Source organism: Paramormyrops kingsleyae, chromosome 5 (assembly GCF_048594095.1).
Source record: "Paramormyrops kingsleyae isolate MSU_618 chromosome 5, PKINGS_0.4, whole genome shotgun sequence".
Classification (NCBI taxonomy): Eukaryota; Metazoa; Chordata; class Actinopteri; order Osteoglossiformes; family Mormyridae; genus Paramormyrops; species Paramormyrops kingsleyae.
This window is the reverse complement of record NC_132801.1, coordinates 8,845,497-8,863,651: the sequence shown is the minus strand read 5'-3', so window position 1 is coordinate 8,863,651 and position 18,155 is coordinate 8,845,497. Positions and strand designations below refer to the sequence as shown.

Genomic DNA, 18,155 nt, shown 5'->3' with positions numbered 1-18,155 from the left:
CAGGTCTTATGCAGGTAGAGACACTGAGACTATATCAAAGCTTGCTGATGTCAGTGATAATTATGATCCTGCTGTTGCCACCACTGCAAACAAAAATAATAAGGATAATAACAAACAACATCTATTCTACTTGAATACATAAATGACTTAAATGTATTGTCTTTAACATCACGTTTTTACATTATTATTAATATGAAAATGTGAGGTATGAAGGGCCATGTTTTTGGTTCTGGTACTATCATGTTTGCATTGGTGGTGTGAAATTCCTACTTGCATGATTCTTGCAGACCGCAGAGTAAATCCTGGTGACAATGAGGACAGGATAAGAACGGTAAATAGCAATAAATAGCGAGCGAACGATAACAACAGCGTAACTTTACATGCTTACACTGTATGCACATGAGACATGCAGTTTGGCTTCATAGTGAAAAAGCAATGGTCCTTTTTCATATAGCTATAAAAGACTTATTATGTGGCACAGGTGTCCAGACTGACTATTTTAGTTTTGAGTGACGGGCAAGACTGGTTATAGATGAACCAGAGTAACTTCAGCGTGAGAGCCCCACAGCTGATGGTATACAGTGTGTTCTGGAACTAATGACGCTTCTGAGATCTGAGACTTTTTACAATGCCGCTCCAGGCTTGAAGGGTGTGTCACTTCACAAAGCGTTTTCTTGTCTTGGGACTGCTAGCGTGGGGTGTTTGGGAGCACGAGACGGAGAGGACAGGAAGGAACGGAGAGGCAGGGCAGGACAGGAAAGCAGGGACAGGCCAGGAAGGAACGGACTTAGCAGGAAGGAGCTACTGAGTTTTAAAACAATTTAGTACAAAAGGTTTAGATGCATGTCATGCATGGATCGCCATAATACTCAAAATGAAATATATAAATACATACTACCAGTCAAAGGTTTTTGTACACAATGAGATTTTCTACATTTGCATGTTACTCACGTAACATTTATTAAAAATACACTTCATATTCTTTGCTAACAAATAAATTTACAGTGTGTTCACCATTTCACCTTTATTGGCAAGAGAAGGTCATATCTTTCATTTATCAAAATAACCTCCTCTACAAGTTATAACAGTAAACAAAAGTCAAGGCATCCTTTCTGCAAGGGACATTAAATACTACTCTGTTTCATGGGATGAAATAGTTAAGTTGTGCATTTAAAGTTAAATGACAGCCTAGAATTTTCCTTTAAATCAGAGCTAGATAAGATTTTAACAACTCTGTGCTATTAGTTAAGTTCTCGCCAAACGAGCTTGATGGGTCCAATTGCCTCCTCTCATTTGTAAATTTCTTATGTTCTTAATTTGACTTTGCCATCATCACACAACCAGTTAGCAAGAGGTCAGACGTGCACTGTTACATACTCTTTCCATGTTACAAAGGAAACTTGTTTTATTTGACTTATATTTTCATTTATAGTTGTTCACTCAACTTTCCAATGCTTAACAAGAATAAAAATCTGCAGTTTATGAAATAAATGGAAAAATGGTAAAAAACCTGTGGTGTGTAAAAACATACTGTATATCTATATAAATAAATGAATAAATATATATTTCAGTAATTAATTAAGCATGTCCTTTTATTTTTAAATAATTCAATAAATTATATATTTACATATTTACACATAATAATGTGTGTCTTCTATATATTCTTTAAATTGTATTGTTATTAATGTTGTGATTCTCATTAGACAGTCATTATTAAAAAAATATAATTTTACATAATGCAAATGTGACTATTTAAATAATTCAAATTCTATTTCACAATAAAGTTCAACTTTTCACTTTGATGTATTTCCGAATGACAGTTTTTCAAACCAGCTATTCATTTCATAATGCTTCTTTTCATAATAATGGTGCACTGTTAATCTCTTTCAGAGGGACGGGATCAAGCTTGTGACTGGATCAAGTGCTCCCTACATGTTTTCAACGTGACTGAAGTCAGAACTAGTTGCATTACAGATATATCAAATATATGGAGCGCCATCGGGATATAAACCGAGAGAGAGAGATTGTGTCTCGACACGGCATTTTAACCCCCTAGACCCCTGTAAAAATGCCCGTCTTCAAGGACTTCGGCCAGTGATGTTCCTAAAACTTGTATATGTTTAAAGCTTCATTAGAACATATGCGGTCAGCTCTGCACATTTCAGAGCACGTAACACACAACAATACTGAGCCTTTTGACCTTTCATGCATTACAGTCATCAGCTGATGATGTGCAACTGACTAAACTCAATATGATATGTTTTGCGTATATATCCACGGCATTTGATATATGATCTATGTCAGAAGGCATGTCAGTGCAAAATGTGTGACTGTGTAGTAAACTGCCTCATGAACAGCAAGTCATTTTTTCCCTACAACACCAAAAAAATGCTGGGAAGTTGGTCTAATAACACGTATTACCTTTGCGCTTGAATAGGAAAGTATTAGCCAGGGTATGTACTAGTACTTTTTGGCACGTACATTTGTACCATATTGACGTGGTATAAAAATACATGTTTACATGGGTTTTTTAAGCGTATATTTTTATGCTGCCTAAACATGGGCATTTACCATGTTTAGAGGGTAATAAATACCACGTGGAGATGTACAGAGGGGAAAAAATGCCGTGTGGAGATGCATTCTGGGTCGCGGTTTACGCCCCAACAGTGTTCCATAGGGGCAATGGGATTTGCCGTAACAAGGCCTCTTACATGTGTCTGCTTTGCTAATCTATTTTTTTGCTAATCATCTTACAGTACATGTGTTTGCTTTTGCTAAACTACTGACCTCTCTCACGTCCTCTATAGCTTTGGAGGCCTTTTCTGAACTACTTTGCATATCTGCTCGGCCTAATAATGTGTCATGGCATTATGAAATAATGAATTGTGGGCAGTGGTGGCTTAATGGTTAGGGACACACACTTGTAATCAAAAGATTGTTGGTTCGAATCCCTAACCAGCAATGCACCACTGAGGTACCCTAAGCAAGGTACCGCCCCCAAGCACTGCTCCCCGGGTGCTGAATTAGCTGCCCCCTGCTATGTCACATTGAAACATATGGGTCAAATGCAGAGAACACATTTTGTTGTTGTGTGTCAGCAATGACAATTAATCGCTAAAGTCTAAATAAAAAGCTAGTTTGGAAAACCCATCCATTTTCTGTAACCGCTTATCCTATTGAGGGTTGCGGGGGTTCTGGATCTCAGAGGCTATGGGTGATGCAAGGCAGGGAGCAACAGAATGGGGCCCCAACCCATCGCCAGGCACAATCACACACCATTCACTCACACATGTGGGCCATTTGCTAACTCCAATTAACCTCTGAATGTCTTTGTACTGCGGGGTTGAAGCAGAGTGGTTCAGAAAACCTGTCATTTAGAAATACATCACTGTGAAAAGCTGAACTTTATTGAGAAATATAGTCTGAATTATTTAAGAACATAAGAAATTTACGAACGAGAGGAGGCCATTCGGCCCATCAAGCTCGTTAGGGGAGAACTTAACTAACAACTCTTATCTAGCTCTGATTTAAAGGAACCCAGGGTTTTAGCTTGTGCTACACCAGCAGGAAGACTATTCCATACTCTAACTACACACTGTATAAAGAAGTGTTTTCTCAAATTCAAATAGTCACATTTGGGAAATAATATTTTATTATGATGAATGTCTAATGAAAACCACAACATTATTACAAAATGCATTTTAAAGACTATACGCAGAAGACAAACGTCATTATGAAATATAATACTTTTTATTGAATTATTTAAAAATAAAAGGACACATTTAATTGTTGAAATATTTCTTTATTCACATTTATTTATAGATATATTTATTTCATTTTGAGTATTATGCCGTTCCATAGTTGTGCTGTACAACTGAGGCAGGACAGATGGGTCAGGAAGCCAATAAATTGCGCAATGTTTTTGCATACTTGTCCGAAGATCAAATCAAATCAAAATAAAGTTTATTTATCGAATGCACATCATCACAACGCACAGCAGTGGATGCAGGCAAAGAAATGAGTTTTTGTGTACTCGTCCAGCACGCCACCCACTGCGCCCTTTGCATCCAGCTGTAGTATTTCTCTGTCAGGAGGCTGGGACCCCCCCCCCCCTCCAAAACACCAGAGAGTCGAACGTGTGAACGCACTCCAGCTCACATTCACCAACCCTCATGTTCACGCCTTTTCTTTTCTCAAATGCATATTTGGCACATTGGCTTGAACTGTTACCTAAAAGTTACCCAACACCTCCAAAGATGGCAGTTCGTTCCCTCCTCCCCCCTATGTGTGTTGGGCTTGTATCCCATTCAAGGTGTACCCCAGTCTACTCTATGCTGCTTGGGAAAGGCTTCTGGACCCCCTGAAAGTCTGACCAGCCTAAGTGGGAGGTATGAAATGCTGTATGCAGAACCAAAGGAACGCCTGTCACCAGACACCTGCAAGAGTCCAGGTGATATGGCTTATAGAGAATGCAGCTCTTATAAAGAGCCTTTTGGAGGAATTTGGGGCAGATTCTGTTCTGAATTGAACTGACAATAATTGTAATGATGGACACATGTATTTGGCAAATAAAGTGAATAACAGATCTTTCCAGTTTGCTTTATCTCTGCATTACAAAAAAAAACTGGGATTTTATGGGACACTGGAAGATGATGGGAATTTCTTTTCTGATTTATACATAATAACCATCATTACCAGAGTCCATATTACGAAATATTTAAGAAAATTTTTGAGAAGGTTCTATTTAAGGCAATTCATTATTTAAATACAACAAACATGCTTTTGACCAGCTCCAGAGGCCACCACTGCTCCTACCACACAAGAAAATGCATTGTAAGAGCCCTAGTATGTAATATGTTTAAACTGTTTTGTTCTTGTCATCATTTCCATTTAGGTGAGACGTTGGTGCAGGTTTTTACACACCACAGGTTTTTACCATGTTTCCATTTATTTCATAAACTGCAGATTTTTTATTCTTGTTAAACATTGAAAAGTTGAGTGGACAACAATAGATGAAAATATAAGGTCAAATAAAACAAGTTTCCTTTATGACATGGAAAGAGTATGTAACTGTGATGTCTGACATCCTATTAACTGGTTGTGTGATGGCAGAGTCAAATTGTAGTCTGTCCTTTAACTTTAAATTCACTAGTTAACAGTCTCATCCCAAAAAACAGAGCAGTATGTGATGTCCCTTGTAGAAAGGATGCCTCAGATTTTCTCTGCTGTTATAACTTGCAGAGGTTACTTTGATTTATGAAAGATATGACCTTTTCTCAAATTGTACTCAAATTGTGAAAATACTGTAAATGTATTTGTTAGCAAAGAATATTGAGTGTATTTTTAGCAAATATTAAGTGAGTAACTGTAGAAAATCTCTGTGTGTGCAAAAACTTTTGAGTGGTAGTGAATGTTTAAACTGTCTCGTTCTTGTCATCATTTGCACATTTAGGTGAGACGTTGGTGCAGAGTATATACTACTGAAATATAGTATACACTACTGAAATCATTACTTCATTCATGGTTCTTTATACTCATACATTTTTTATGTATGATCACAACAGAAAACTACCATAATGAAACATAAGAGCAGATAACGCTGAACATCTGCTGCCCTTCATCAGGATTTAGCTCTAAATTTCATTTGATTACATTGATACGCATGATCCCTCACTATCACTTCAAAGCTGACGTGCTTCTGACACTCAATACTCTTCATCTCACTTTCCATCATGTTGTCCCATCACCTTATTCTGGTATCATCTGATTTTTTGATTATACCCTACTGACATGAGCGTTAGGGGACCTTCAAGTTAAACAACATTTTAACTGAAAAACAAACGCTTACAAAGAACGTAATCAGCTCTTACATCGTCAGGAAGATGGCTACCCTTACAGGTGATATACTCTGACTGGTCCCACCATGGCACAGCTATGAGAGCTGGACAAAGTAAAGAGGAAGTATTTGGTGACCTCATCTGCTTTATAGCATTAGTGGTAAAGCACTATTCCAGAGCTCTCTCTCCGGCACATCCGGAATTGTCCATCTGTCGCACAGTGTGGGGTCTATTCTAGTCGTCACCTTGCTTGCCCTTCATTCTTAAGGCCTGTCCGGCCCCTCCCACAAACAGGTCAGCCACTGGTCAGCTTGTCTAAATCTCCTCCCCGCCACCAACCTCCTTACTTTAAACTACTTTTTTGGCACTACCGCTGGAAATGAGTAATGGCTGAAAATTGCTTACAAACACTTGCAAAGCTACAGTAAACAAAAAGCAGAAAGCTCCCCTCACACTGGTTTAAAGTCGCACTGGATTTGTTGGCTAGTTGAATGCACTGATCTGAAGGTTTTCTTGGAAAGTCTTGACCCCTTGTGCACATTCCCGCCCTGTTTCTGACTCCCGCTCTCTGTAGTGTACGCACCATTTTCCCTTCAGGACCGTTTTATGCATTCCAGATCTACACCCACCATCTCTCATCCCAACCCCGCCCCTTCATCCCCGCGGCCCTATTATCTCACTATGCAGACGTGACACAGTACACACCAGCTAGAATGCCAAACTGCTCTGTACTTTCTGCCCCATACCATGCAAATTTATATTAGACCATGTGACACAGCTGTGTCCACTCGTGACTGTAAGCTAGGTTTTGAGTAACACTGCCTTTCACAGCATTCAAGCCGCAAAATCTCAATTGTAATACAGCCTAGACATACAATCTGCTTTACTCAAAACAACCCAGAGCTGTATTGTGTGCCGTGGCAAATTTTCACACAGAAAAACATAACAGGTTTCAAAATACAAAGAATATTTCCTCATATTTCAGCACATGGGCTAAAAGACAAGCTCATGCAAACTCAAAGCCACCCTGAAACACCACGCTTTATGGATATCGCTGCCGTTATTCAGCTGTGCCAGGGTGTGAGTGTATTAATAGGATTGTCTGGGTCTGACACTGTGGACATGACAAATACCAAAACACTGCAGACAGACCCTGCCTGTGTTTCTCAGTTGACCGTTCAGGGGCAAAGGACAGAAGGTCAGCTTTGAGGAGCGTTGAAATTGCACGCATCGAAACACGCCAAATGAACTGGTTTTTAGTTACACGTTTGAAAAGAGGCTCATGCCACCCCAAAACTTGCCCTTTTTTATAAAAAAAAAAATATGAAGCAACCATTTTGCTTCTTGATTGTCCTGGGAGTTAAGAAAGAAAGCCAGCATCTATAGTTTCTTAGTTAATTTTATCTTTAGCAAATACTACTGGATCTTTACTGAAATCTATTTAAGGTCCAACAATAGAAGCTTTCCTCATGGGAATTGAACCTGCATCTTCTTGGTCACAGTCTTAGATCCTTCTCCACCCTTCTACACTGGCGGCAGGATGCAGCGCAGTGTTTGCACAGGTCTGCACTATCGTCTTCCGTGCAGCCCCCGTGCAGACACCCGTCCAGCTGTGAAGCTCATTACTCATCGCGAGGCAAATGGCAGGAAACGAGGGACTTGCGGAGTCCCTGTAGGCCACAGCTGAACGTGCAAAAGCACATGGACAGACCCACCAAGCTCTTTGGTTTAAGTGCTATCCGCATCTCTTCACCCCTTTTCTTTCTCTTGAAAACAAACGATCATGCACATCAAAAACAAACAAACAAAAAAAAAAAAAAAAAAAACTTGGAAAACTTGAGATTCTGATGGGAGTTTCCAGTCTCGCACTTCTGCGGTTATTGTGAAATGGGCTTCCCAGCAGTTCAAATTCATCACATCACCTAATAAGCTTCAGTTGATCATAAATTTGACTATAACAAAGAGAAGTTGGAAAATGTACAATAATTAAAAAAAAAACATATATTTCTTGGAGGGAGATGGATCACCTTCACAGAAATTGGCCTGAAGCTAAATTCTCACTTACAGTCATAACTATTCAAATCTCCGGTTCAGATTTTCAAACTTCTGCTGCACCCCCCCTGTCCACCAACGCCACCACCGCCGCCCTGATGTGCACGTTCAGCTATCTCCAAACTCGCGTGCGCCAACACGCCACTGTTTCCGTCACCCACGACACTCCCAGCCCCCGACCGGGCTGACGCCATGCGGTACGTGCAGACAGCGGAGCAGCACAGTTCTCTCTCCTCGTGCCGACCAGCTGGTCAGTAGGCACATACTGAATGATTTAGACTCGAAACATGCTGGACTGCGGCCCAAAGCGGTTGCTGATTAAAAGGCCACCAGAAGAAAACTGCTACTTACCCATCGCCAACTTTAAACATATATAGGGCCACATCAAAAAAAAACAAAAAAACGATATATTTTTTATTCACCGTTTTTAATTAATTGTTTTTGAGCTGGAATCTTAAGGAACTTCATGTTCTAGATTTATCTTACATTTAACTATTAATTTAATTTATATATCCAGTTGCAACACCACAGATGAATATAAATAATTAATATACATTTAAATATTAAACCAAAAAATAATACTGCCAAATTTTTTATGCAAGTTTTAGTCATTCGCACGTACACTTTAATCACACAAATATTCAATTCATTCACATACATTTATGAAGTTGCTTTACATAAACCAGGCGCAGTAACTGTTCTGCAAGTACGTGTCACCGCGCATGCAGCTTCCCTCAGTAAATGGCCGTGTGCACTTTGGAACCCGATTTGGCAACAGGATAGACCCCAGCAAGATCCAAGGGCAACGTGAAGGTTACTCCAGCAAGGTCAGGGACTGGGAGACAGCAGGAACCACTCTGCCGGTATTTCGGGATATTTCGCTTGGGAGAATTTGCCATAACCAAAGTTTTCCGAATTCTCTGTCCAGAGAGTCGCAGAAAAATGGGGTTATAGAAAATAGGAAGGCAGCTTTTACAAGTGCAACAAGTACGGAGGTGGACACCCTTTGGGTTAAACTGCTATTGCAGTCCTGTAAAGGAGACTGAAGCATAAACTATAACCGACAACACAACAAAAAGTGGTATTAATAAAGAAGGAAAAGAAAAACTTCATATAATAACCTATAAAAAAAAATTCATCTGAAATACAAAGGTGACCGACTGCGCCACCTGGTGTTGGCACAATGAAAATGACATTTGCCTTTTTTTAGATGTGGCTTTTAAAAAGGATGATGGGAAATGTATTTGAAATCACAGTTTAAAATTCAGACGAAATACAAGCAGGGAGCAGGTACAAACAGCAAAACTATGTAGACCACAGAAGTGAACAGATTAAAAAGAAATGGGAGGGGGCATTTTTAATCAGGGGCTGAATCTGACATGCCTGTTTTTCTCAGTACATCAGAGTAACACAGAGCCCTCCAGTTATTGGCACCCTTTGTAAAAAGATTTGCAAAAAGGGGGGAAAAAAATCCACCTTTTGGTGAAATAAATTTAATCAAAGAAAAACAAATCCTTCATCAAGAAATAAATATTTTCAACAAAAACACATGCCACTATTGGCACCCCAGCATTTAATAGTTTGCCTCCCTTTGCCAGTATAACAGCTCTGAGTCTTCTCCTATAACATTTTATAAGTTTGGAGAATACAGAGCAGGGCATCGGAGACCATTCTGCTTTACAGAAACTCTCCAGGTCACCCAGGGTTCTAGGTCCTCCTAGGTCTTCTCCTGCACTCTCCTCTTCAGCTCAGCCCACACCTTTTCAGTGGGGTTCCAGTAAGGGGACTGAGATGGCCATGGCAGAAGCTTGATTCTGTGGTCAGCTAACCATTTTTATGTTGATTTGGACATGTGCTTAGGATCATTGACCTGCTGGAAGATCCAATGATGGCCCCCGTTTTAGTTTCCTGGCAGAGGCAGACAAATTTTGATTTAAAATGTCCTGGTGTTCCATGGAGTCCATAATCTCACATACCCTCATAAGGTTTCCAGGGGAAAACAGCCCCACATCACTGAACCGCCACCATATTTTACAGTTGGGATAAGGTTCTTTTCATTATAGCCAACCTTCTTTTTACGCCAAACGCACCTTGAATGTTTATTGCCAAAAAGTTCCATCTGTAATCACACTATAGAACATGGTTCCATTCAAAGTTGTAGCAATTCACAAACTCCAGGTGCTTAAGTTTGTGGTTAACTGACAGAAAAGGCTTCTTTTTGACATACCTCCCAAATAATCTGTTAGCTTGAAATCTGGTGTCAGATGGTGGTTTTGGAGACGCGGCAACCCCAAGATTTTACTTGGTCTTATAATTGACCAACAATGAACTCTGGGGATTTTTTTTGCCTCTTACGACCCTCCGCACCCCATGTGAGAGCAAAATAAACTTGGGTCCTCTTCCAGGCAGGTTTGTAACAGTTCCAGTTGATGCTCACATTTTATTATAACAGTAGAAATTGGCATTTTCAGGTGAATAGCTATTCTTTTATACCGATTCCCTGACTTATGAATGTCAACAAACACCTTCTCTCATTTGGCTTGTGTGTTCTCATCTTTCTCATGTTCATGGATGACTAAGAGAATTTGGCCTCCTCCTTACCTCATATTTGTACCCCAGTTAATCAGGAAGTCATGGACTACAGCTTGAAGATCCCTACACACCCCAATCAACCCAAAGAATGCAATTTACATGGGAAACACTTCAGTTACATTGCGTTCAATATAATTTCCAAGGGTGCCAATAATTGTGGCAAGTGATTTTATTAAAAATAATTATTTCTTGGGGAAGGATTTGTTTGTCTTTGAATAAATTTATATCAGTGGAAGGTTGGAACCTTTACAAGGGGTGCCAATAATTGTGGAGGGCGCTGTATATAATCAAATGGCAGGCAGCCTCAGCTGGTAATCAGGTCATCATGCAGTCAATAAAAGCAGGTCAAAAGTTTACTGGGACCAGTGGACAGGAAAACTGGAAAACTCAGAACAATATTTCAGAATGGCCGGTTAACTTGTGGCCAACCAACTGCCACCGAGATCCAGACGACCACCGTCACTGTCAGCCTCCGGCTCTTCACGGAGACTCTAAGCACGCTCAGTCCTGAACGCTGCCGTCTGAGTCCAAGGGCACTGTGCAGCGGGTGAGACTGGAGAGGTACAAGCCGGTCACCATGGGAACCAAGCCTGCTGACACCCTCAGGATTTTCAGCACTCTCTGAGCGGCAGTGCTCACTCCCTCTCTCGTCTGCACAAGGAGGACCAGAGTGGAAACAGGAGGAGAAAACACAAAGATCAGCCATTTAAGGACAAGGAGAGTCTATGCTGTTTTGTCCTTTCAGCAAAGTACATAACTTGCATTGCCTTCAGAGAATCCAGGTATCACTGCAAGATATAAGATATACATGATATGATATGATATATGATATGATATAAGATATATATGATATGATATATGATATGATATGCATCTGTAAAGCACCAAAGTGTTCCAGGAGTACCAGATAAATGCCCTGACTGCACTCAGAGCCCAAGCTTGCCTGCCTGCCTGCCTGCCTGTCTGCCTGCCTGTCTGCCTGCCTGCCTGTCTGCCTGTCTGCCTGTCTCAGAGGACAGCAAGCTTGGACATGCAAAAAGAAGAATTTCAATGTACCTGTACTCATACAAAATGGCAAATATCGTATTTCCTCAGATAAAAACCATGATTCAGTTAAAAACAGAGTTTCATATAACAGTCCGAGGTGTGGTCCACAGGAACAAATAAAGGCCGGGCCCCAAATATAGGCCGGGGGGGGAAGAGGGAGGATAAACATTCGCAGGCACATTTATATGGAGGGTGTTTTGTAATACTATTCAATAAACAAACATCATTGAAATGAACATTTTAATTATTTAAATAACAATTTAAATGATACTAGCAACCATTAAAATCAGCTGTCAGACTCAACCATCAAACTCAGTGGGTGAGCTCTAAAAGTTTACATCTCATCGGTTACACTGCAAACTAAGTCACAACAGATCGATCTCACCTAGTCGAATGAATTCACATGTATAACCGCATATCATCTGTTCCATCCCGACGCTATATTACATCCTAACTTCCCAAAATCTTAAATAAATTCTCCTAACTTTAGGATGACAGTTAAGCTGTCCTAACTTTCACTGCCCACCACAGCGTTAGCTATAGCTAAACTTATTTAATCTATATGGCTGCTCTTTTATTGCTCTTACACAACCAATAAAACGTAAGGAGCCTCGCTCAAGACATAACAAATACTATATATACTGTGGGTATGAATTACAGTAGTCCCCCTGTATCTATGGTTTCATTAATTACATTGCTCTCATGATGCATGACATTCTTTCATTGATCCATCATCACTTGAGAATTAAGCTAAAATGTCAGAATCCCTTTCATTTGAGACGATACAGTACTGTATAATAACGTACTTTATCATTACTGTAACGTAGGTAATATGTTATTGCACGTAATTTATCATCAGACGTCACCATATGTATATACACGAAAATCAGTGTAGCAGGTCTTTGGAATGCATCACCCATGGTTATGGGGGAACGACTGTAGTAAAACGTGGCCTCCAATTATATCGTTTTTATCATTATGTCACGAATGGGGCTGTGTATTGATCTTAAAGTTTATTTAAGACATCTTAAAGTTTAAACTAAAAATGAATTGACTAAGCAGAATCGACCTGTTGTACCTTAGTTTGCAGTGTAACCAATGCAGTCGTACATTTTGAAGGAAAGAGAGACACCTATAGTTCAGATAGAAATGTGCATCTAAGTTGCATTTAGTCAGTGAGAGCATTTCATGAAACGCATGTTAATAAATACAGAAAAATGCTTATTATCTGATAGACAACTAACATTCAGAATTTGTTTTATCAAGGTAAACTGTTTATATTTAGGAAAGATCCAAGTTTTTCAGATTTTGCTTGTAGCTACATATGATTATTAGATGTTTAACTGTCATAAAAAAAGGAATGTCTATTAAAGATAATATTTGGAGTAACATTGATTTTTTTTGTTTTTATGCTGACACACCTGAGTGTATTTACAATAAATACCAGTATGTGATTTGTCATACTACACACAACGTAAACTGACCGTGTGATTTACATGGAAGTGATGAAAAGTTAACTTATGAATACAATTTCAGAAGGCAGTTACTGATATTGTTAACCAGCTCTTAAATTTTTGATGGCCTTGTAATACTACAAGTCTACTATTTTACAGGCTGTACCCAGTGTGTTTAACAAGGTTCAAACTGACACATTAGTGGCATACAGGTCATTCATATATAGAATGTGTATTAACAGTGTAATGCAGTAACAGAGGGAAGGCCTGCCTCTAATACAAGCCTGCCTCTAATAAAGGGCAGTTACATCTGCGGCTTCGGTAAATAAAGGCCCAGTTGCAATTTCAGGATATACGGTATTATTTCATTTTTCTTTTTATTAATTTAAGCAATTTATCTGAGAGGGGGGGGTCACAAGGGAGCCATATCTAGAAAGGTAGCTAGAGTACTGTTAATCGCTTTGTCGTACACACAATTCACCACCGACTCGGATTTACCGGAAAACCATTGTCCTTTAAGAAATGCCCAGCTGTAAGTCAGCAAAGCATTACAGCACTCCGAACATAGCTAATCTAAAATCTTTGTTTGCATACCTAGGATACCACGATTCATGATCTAATAACACCATTAAATAATTGGTAAATAATAATTGGTATTGCAATAGGAGAATTTAATACCCACTCATCTCAATTAATGGAACTGGGTCAATCTGGAGCTTATCACAGAATTCAGATCCAAAGTGCATGTACCAAATGCGGCATATTTAACAGATGAATTTCACAATCCTCACACAAGGATCGTGTGTCTTCCCGATCCAGTTGGGATTATGTAAGGAAATGCCGTGCCGAGGAAGCGAAACACACACCTGATCCTCAGCAAACAGCAGGGGGCAGTGCAGAGAACCAGCCAGCTTCCTGAGGGAGACCAGTCGCTCATCAGGGACTAATCCACAACGCGCTAACAGGTACAAAGACACACAAAGAGGAAGAAACCTTCAGAATACCTGCTTGTCATTAATTGACCGAAACAGCAGAGAGGTTGTGGGGTCAAATCCCATCTGGGAAAATGTTATTCTATCCATAAGCCAGGTGCTGATGACCACAATAACTTCAGTGAATGTGCAGGTATACAAATCGCAGGTCTTTCATTCCACAAAACAAGTGAACAGTAACAACTCAAGCCTCTTTGTTCCTGCTGGAGAAGGATGAATATTTACATATTTAGCGCAAATAGCACAAGCTGTCGAGGAGTCAACTAGGTATAAGTACAGTTAGGCTGAGCTTACAGTGAATGCCCAGGTAAAAGTATAAGCAGGAACAGGAGCTAGACAACAGCTACACATCTACAACCAGCTATTAACAAAGAAAGATCCTAATGAGGCTATTCAGGGGCTAGTAAGTGCAACACAAGAGCATTCAAAAAACAATCAAGTTAGTAAAATAATTCATGGAACAGATGGGTTGCGCGTACAGACGTTCATGTAATGTTATTCATTGGAATGTATTTAGGAGAAGGTGTGCCGATGAGGCCACAGTGCAGGAGAAGCTGGTGTCACTGAATCAAATGGGGTTAAGGGCCTTGCTCAAGGGCCCAACAGTGATATGCTTAGTTTGCCGACCCATGGGATTTGAACCAATGACTGGGCACAGATCTCAGACCTACTGAACAGTTCATATTTACAAGGCGGGAGGAAATCACATTAAAAAATCACTTACCACCAGTCACGAGGAAACATACTTTGCCCAGAAAGTAACCAGTGTCTAACTGCTTCAGGGAGTTCTCCGTTGAAACAAGGCTGAAAGGTTTGAATTCTTATGTTAAAAATACAATATCTGCAAAGACAGGTTGAGGCTCTCTGCTTTATGAATTAACCCTTCCAGTCGTGGAAGATTCACAACTGCACAACTCATAAAACACCTGGAAAACTCACTGGAGACAGAATGAGCTCACCCCTGCACATATTGTTTACTTAATTCTCTTGTACTTTCACTAGGGGACAGCAGAGGGGCTCAAACGCTGGTCTCGCAGAAAGGCGACAAAAGTTGCACAATAGGCTGAAGTGTCTCCTGGTGAGGCCTGCAGGTTTTTGACTGCCATAACACAGGTTAGCTTCCTGAAACCCCAACATGCTTCCCTTCTACATCTGTTACCCATGGGGTCTTGCCCTACTTCTGACACTAATGTAGGGTTTTGGTTGGAAAATGACCCTAATTTCATTGCCAATAGACTGACACTCCTAACCAAGACTTCTCGGACATTATAAAAGCCTTTAATATTAACAGCAGTCACTTGGCATTAAATAAGAGAATGCATTAAAAAAAATCAACACTGTTCTGCATGCATACTGAGTACCTAAGTTCAGAGCTGAGGTGCACTATGAAAACAACCAAGTCGATTCGGGGTCTATTCTCCTCGTTTTCAGCCGGTAGGGGCAGCCCTCGAGCCAGCCGCCTAAAAACAGGTATAAAAGTACTCAGGTTTAAAGACAAATGACTGATGTTACTACAGAACATGGTAAGGGCACAAAAGGACAAAGCGAAGAGAAAAGTCTGGACTGATATGGCTCCTGGACAAAAGCACTAAGACGTGTAGGGATGCAAGGTTATTGAATTTAGGGATGAGAAGCGGGGAGACGGACAGAGAAACCTACACTGTAACGTTGACGTTGTTTTCTTGCTGGACAATAGCATCTGCCAAGTCATTCTGAAGCTTCCCTTCGTTCTCCACCAGCTATGATCAATCGCATCAAGAGTATAATGAAACCCACTGGCGTTCAGACACCAATTCTAGATCATTCTTAGTATTATGAAGACATACAATCTTATCTCCTGAAAAAAAAACTCGATCTAACATCTTACTTCCCCCCATGTCAAAGAATGAGTTCATCCGCAGGTTAGCTCAATTTCTTTTCGTGAGCAGTTAGACATAAGACTGTTATGCATAGTTATACACCGGGGTGGCCAATCTTATCCACAAAGGGCCAAGAGTGTATGCTAGTTTTTCGGATAACCTTTACGTCACTAATTCAAAGCCAGATGTGAGAAATCTTCTGCGAAAACCCGAATACACAGCAGGCCTTTCTGAATAAGACTGTCCGCCTGTTATACACTTATAAACGACTGCCGTAAAAATATACTACTCACCAGTACGTTTGCAGTGTTCAGCTGCGGCAATTTAGAAAACGGCTTAATCGAAGACATTCCGTCTATGTATCAGGACAACAAAACAAACACATTATAGGTAGCCACCGACCCGGCTACTGAGGCGACATAAGGACAACGTCTTAATAATGTTAAATAGCCGTTGGTCAGTGAGCTCTTGTTGACAAGCTCAGGAAAAGCGCGCCAACAACATTCGAACGTGCGTGAAATTTACGTCTTACGTCACAGAGACGTAAGTCGACCCTGACTCTGATGTGTTACGCGGGGATGTCACTACCGAAAATGTTACACCTACCGAAAATGTAACTTCCGCTACTACGCATGCGCACGCTTGCGACTTCTGGAAGGAGGCGTGCTATTTTTACGGCATCGCGTCACATTTCATCGTCTGTTGATTTTTGATAAGAATGTCGACAACGAGAAGAAAGAGAAGATTTAACCGGATAATGATGGAGTCCTTCGACTTTAAAAGATTTTATTTCGCATAGGCCTTTAATGCCCAATGTGCTTCAGAAGGAGCAACGTAAAATACAGGGTATGGCCATCAATTTTACAGTCAAAGGTGACATTACTTTAATGTTACCATTATGTACTTCTCCCAGTTCGATGTGCTGTGAAGTTACTTAAACTAAGCCTGCTTTTTTTCTCCTTAGTCATTTCATTTCTTAATTGTATCAGTGTAATTACCACACACTCGTGTCAGTTATGGCAGCTGTGTCTTGTGGTGCTAAATAAAGCAAATTATATTTGTTTCTGACAGACGACCGATTGTTTTTTCTTGGGCCAAACCGCACAACATAAACATTGTTTATGTTGTGCAAATAGAAGTTCTTAACTATTATTTTGGTGTGATTTTTTTTTTTTTAGAAAATGCTGTACATATATCACAGCCCCTTGATAAGCAATATGGGTACACAAGATTGATATACACCACAATTTTATTACGTTTTCTAAAGAAAAGGCATCTATTCAGCAATACCCTTGGGAAAAACCTTATGTAAGATTACTGTCAGGCACTACAAACAACGCACACACAGATGCAAATATTACAATCGGCAAAGCAATATGGTTTAAATACCACACTAAAGTGACGGCTGAACTACAAATATAAACATCAATGACCCATCTCACAATACAGTACGTGACTAATGAATGATGATACACGACGTCCACGCCCTGAATCACGCAATCACGGTCTGCCGCAAAATGTGAATACATGCGCAGTATCGGGCCTGTGGAAGTGTACATTACGCATGCGTAATAAAGAAGTGCCAGAAAATGTGGTTTCGTGGACGCATGCGTGATGAATGTGCGCATGCGTAGTAGCGGAAGTTACATTTTCGGTAGGTGTAACATTTTCGGTAGTGACAGGGGACGCTCACGCGAAATAGGGAAGTGTGACAGTCATTTACGGCTTCAAAATAGATGGGGTTTTGGTGCATATTGGAGACACCGAGGCGCAGATTGCTGTATAATGCTTTTTTCTACAAGTGCTTAATTCATAACCTGACTGGGGACGCATCTGAGTCACTTGTAATGCCCGACGCTTGTACTGTGTTTACAGTATAAATCTTTACGAAGAGGAAAGATGGTTAAAAATACAATGGAGAAAGGTATGATCGGATTTTTGTTAAGTGTCCGACGTAGGTGGCATATTTGTCTCACGCCTCCGGGGGTAGCGGTCTCACCTCGTTGTGCGTTGTGTGTCTCGCAGGTTAGGGACATTTCTACATTTCCCAAATTGTACGAGCGCCCTGAAATTGACTGGCTTAACCTTCCAGAGTGTACTGTACTCATGATCTGTGCCGCCCCTGTGATCCTGACTGATACAAGCAGTTGGAAGTTGAATGGAAAAATAGAATGCAATTAGAATATATAGATGCGCTAATACAGTATGATAGTCAAGGTGATGGGAAGCCAGTTTAATTCTGAACTTAAATATAAGGGCCAATGTATTTGCTACATAAATGGCCCCTTTTATACTTTATCTGTAAATGTAAGCAATTCTCCC

At 40.3% G+C, this 18,155-nt stretch overlaps 1 protein-coding gene across 2 annotated transcripts; it reads right to left on the bottom strand.

Annotated features, from left to right (window-relative positions):
- Positions 1-9,132: 9,132 nt before the first annotated feature.
- pane1 (proliferation associated nuclear element) lies at positions 9,133-16,398 on the bottom strand. 2 transcript variants are annotated; one of them, XM_023814397.2, is made up of 6 exons: positions 16,127-16,398; positions 15,634-15,713; positions 15,336-15,434; positions 14,699-14,778; positions 13,849-13,940; positions 9,133-11,132 (listed from the first exon to the last, which is right to left on the bottom strand). In XM_023814397.2, exons 1-6 carry the CDS (start codon positions 16,181-16,183, stop codon positions 10,983-10,985), a joined length of 558 nt encoding a protein of 185 aa, XP_023670165.1. In that variant the 5' UTR covers positions 16,184-16,398; the 3' UTR covers positions 9,133-10,982. The 2 variants fall into 2 exon arrangements, with proteins under 2 accessions (XP_023670165.1, XP_072568134.1); XM_072712033.1 differs by lacking the exon at positions 9,133-11,132 and adding an exon at positions 11,465-11,504.
- Between the last annotated feature and the right edge of the window lie 1,757 nt (positions 16,399-18,155).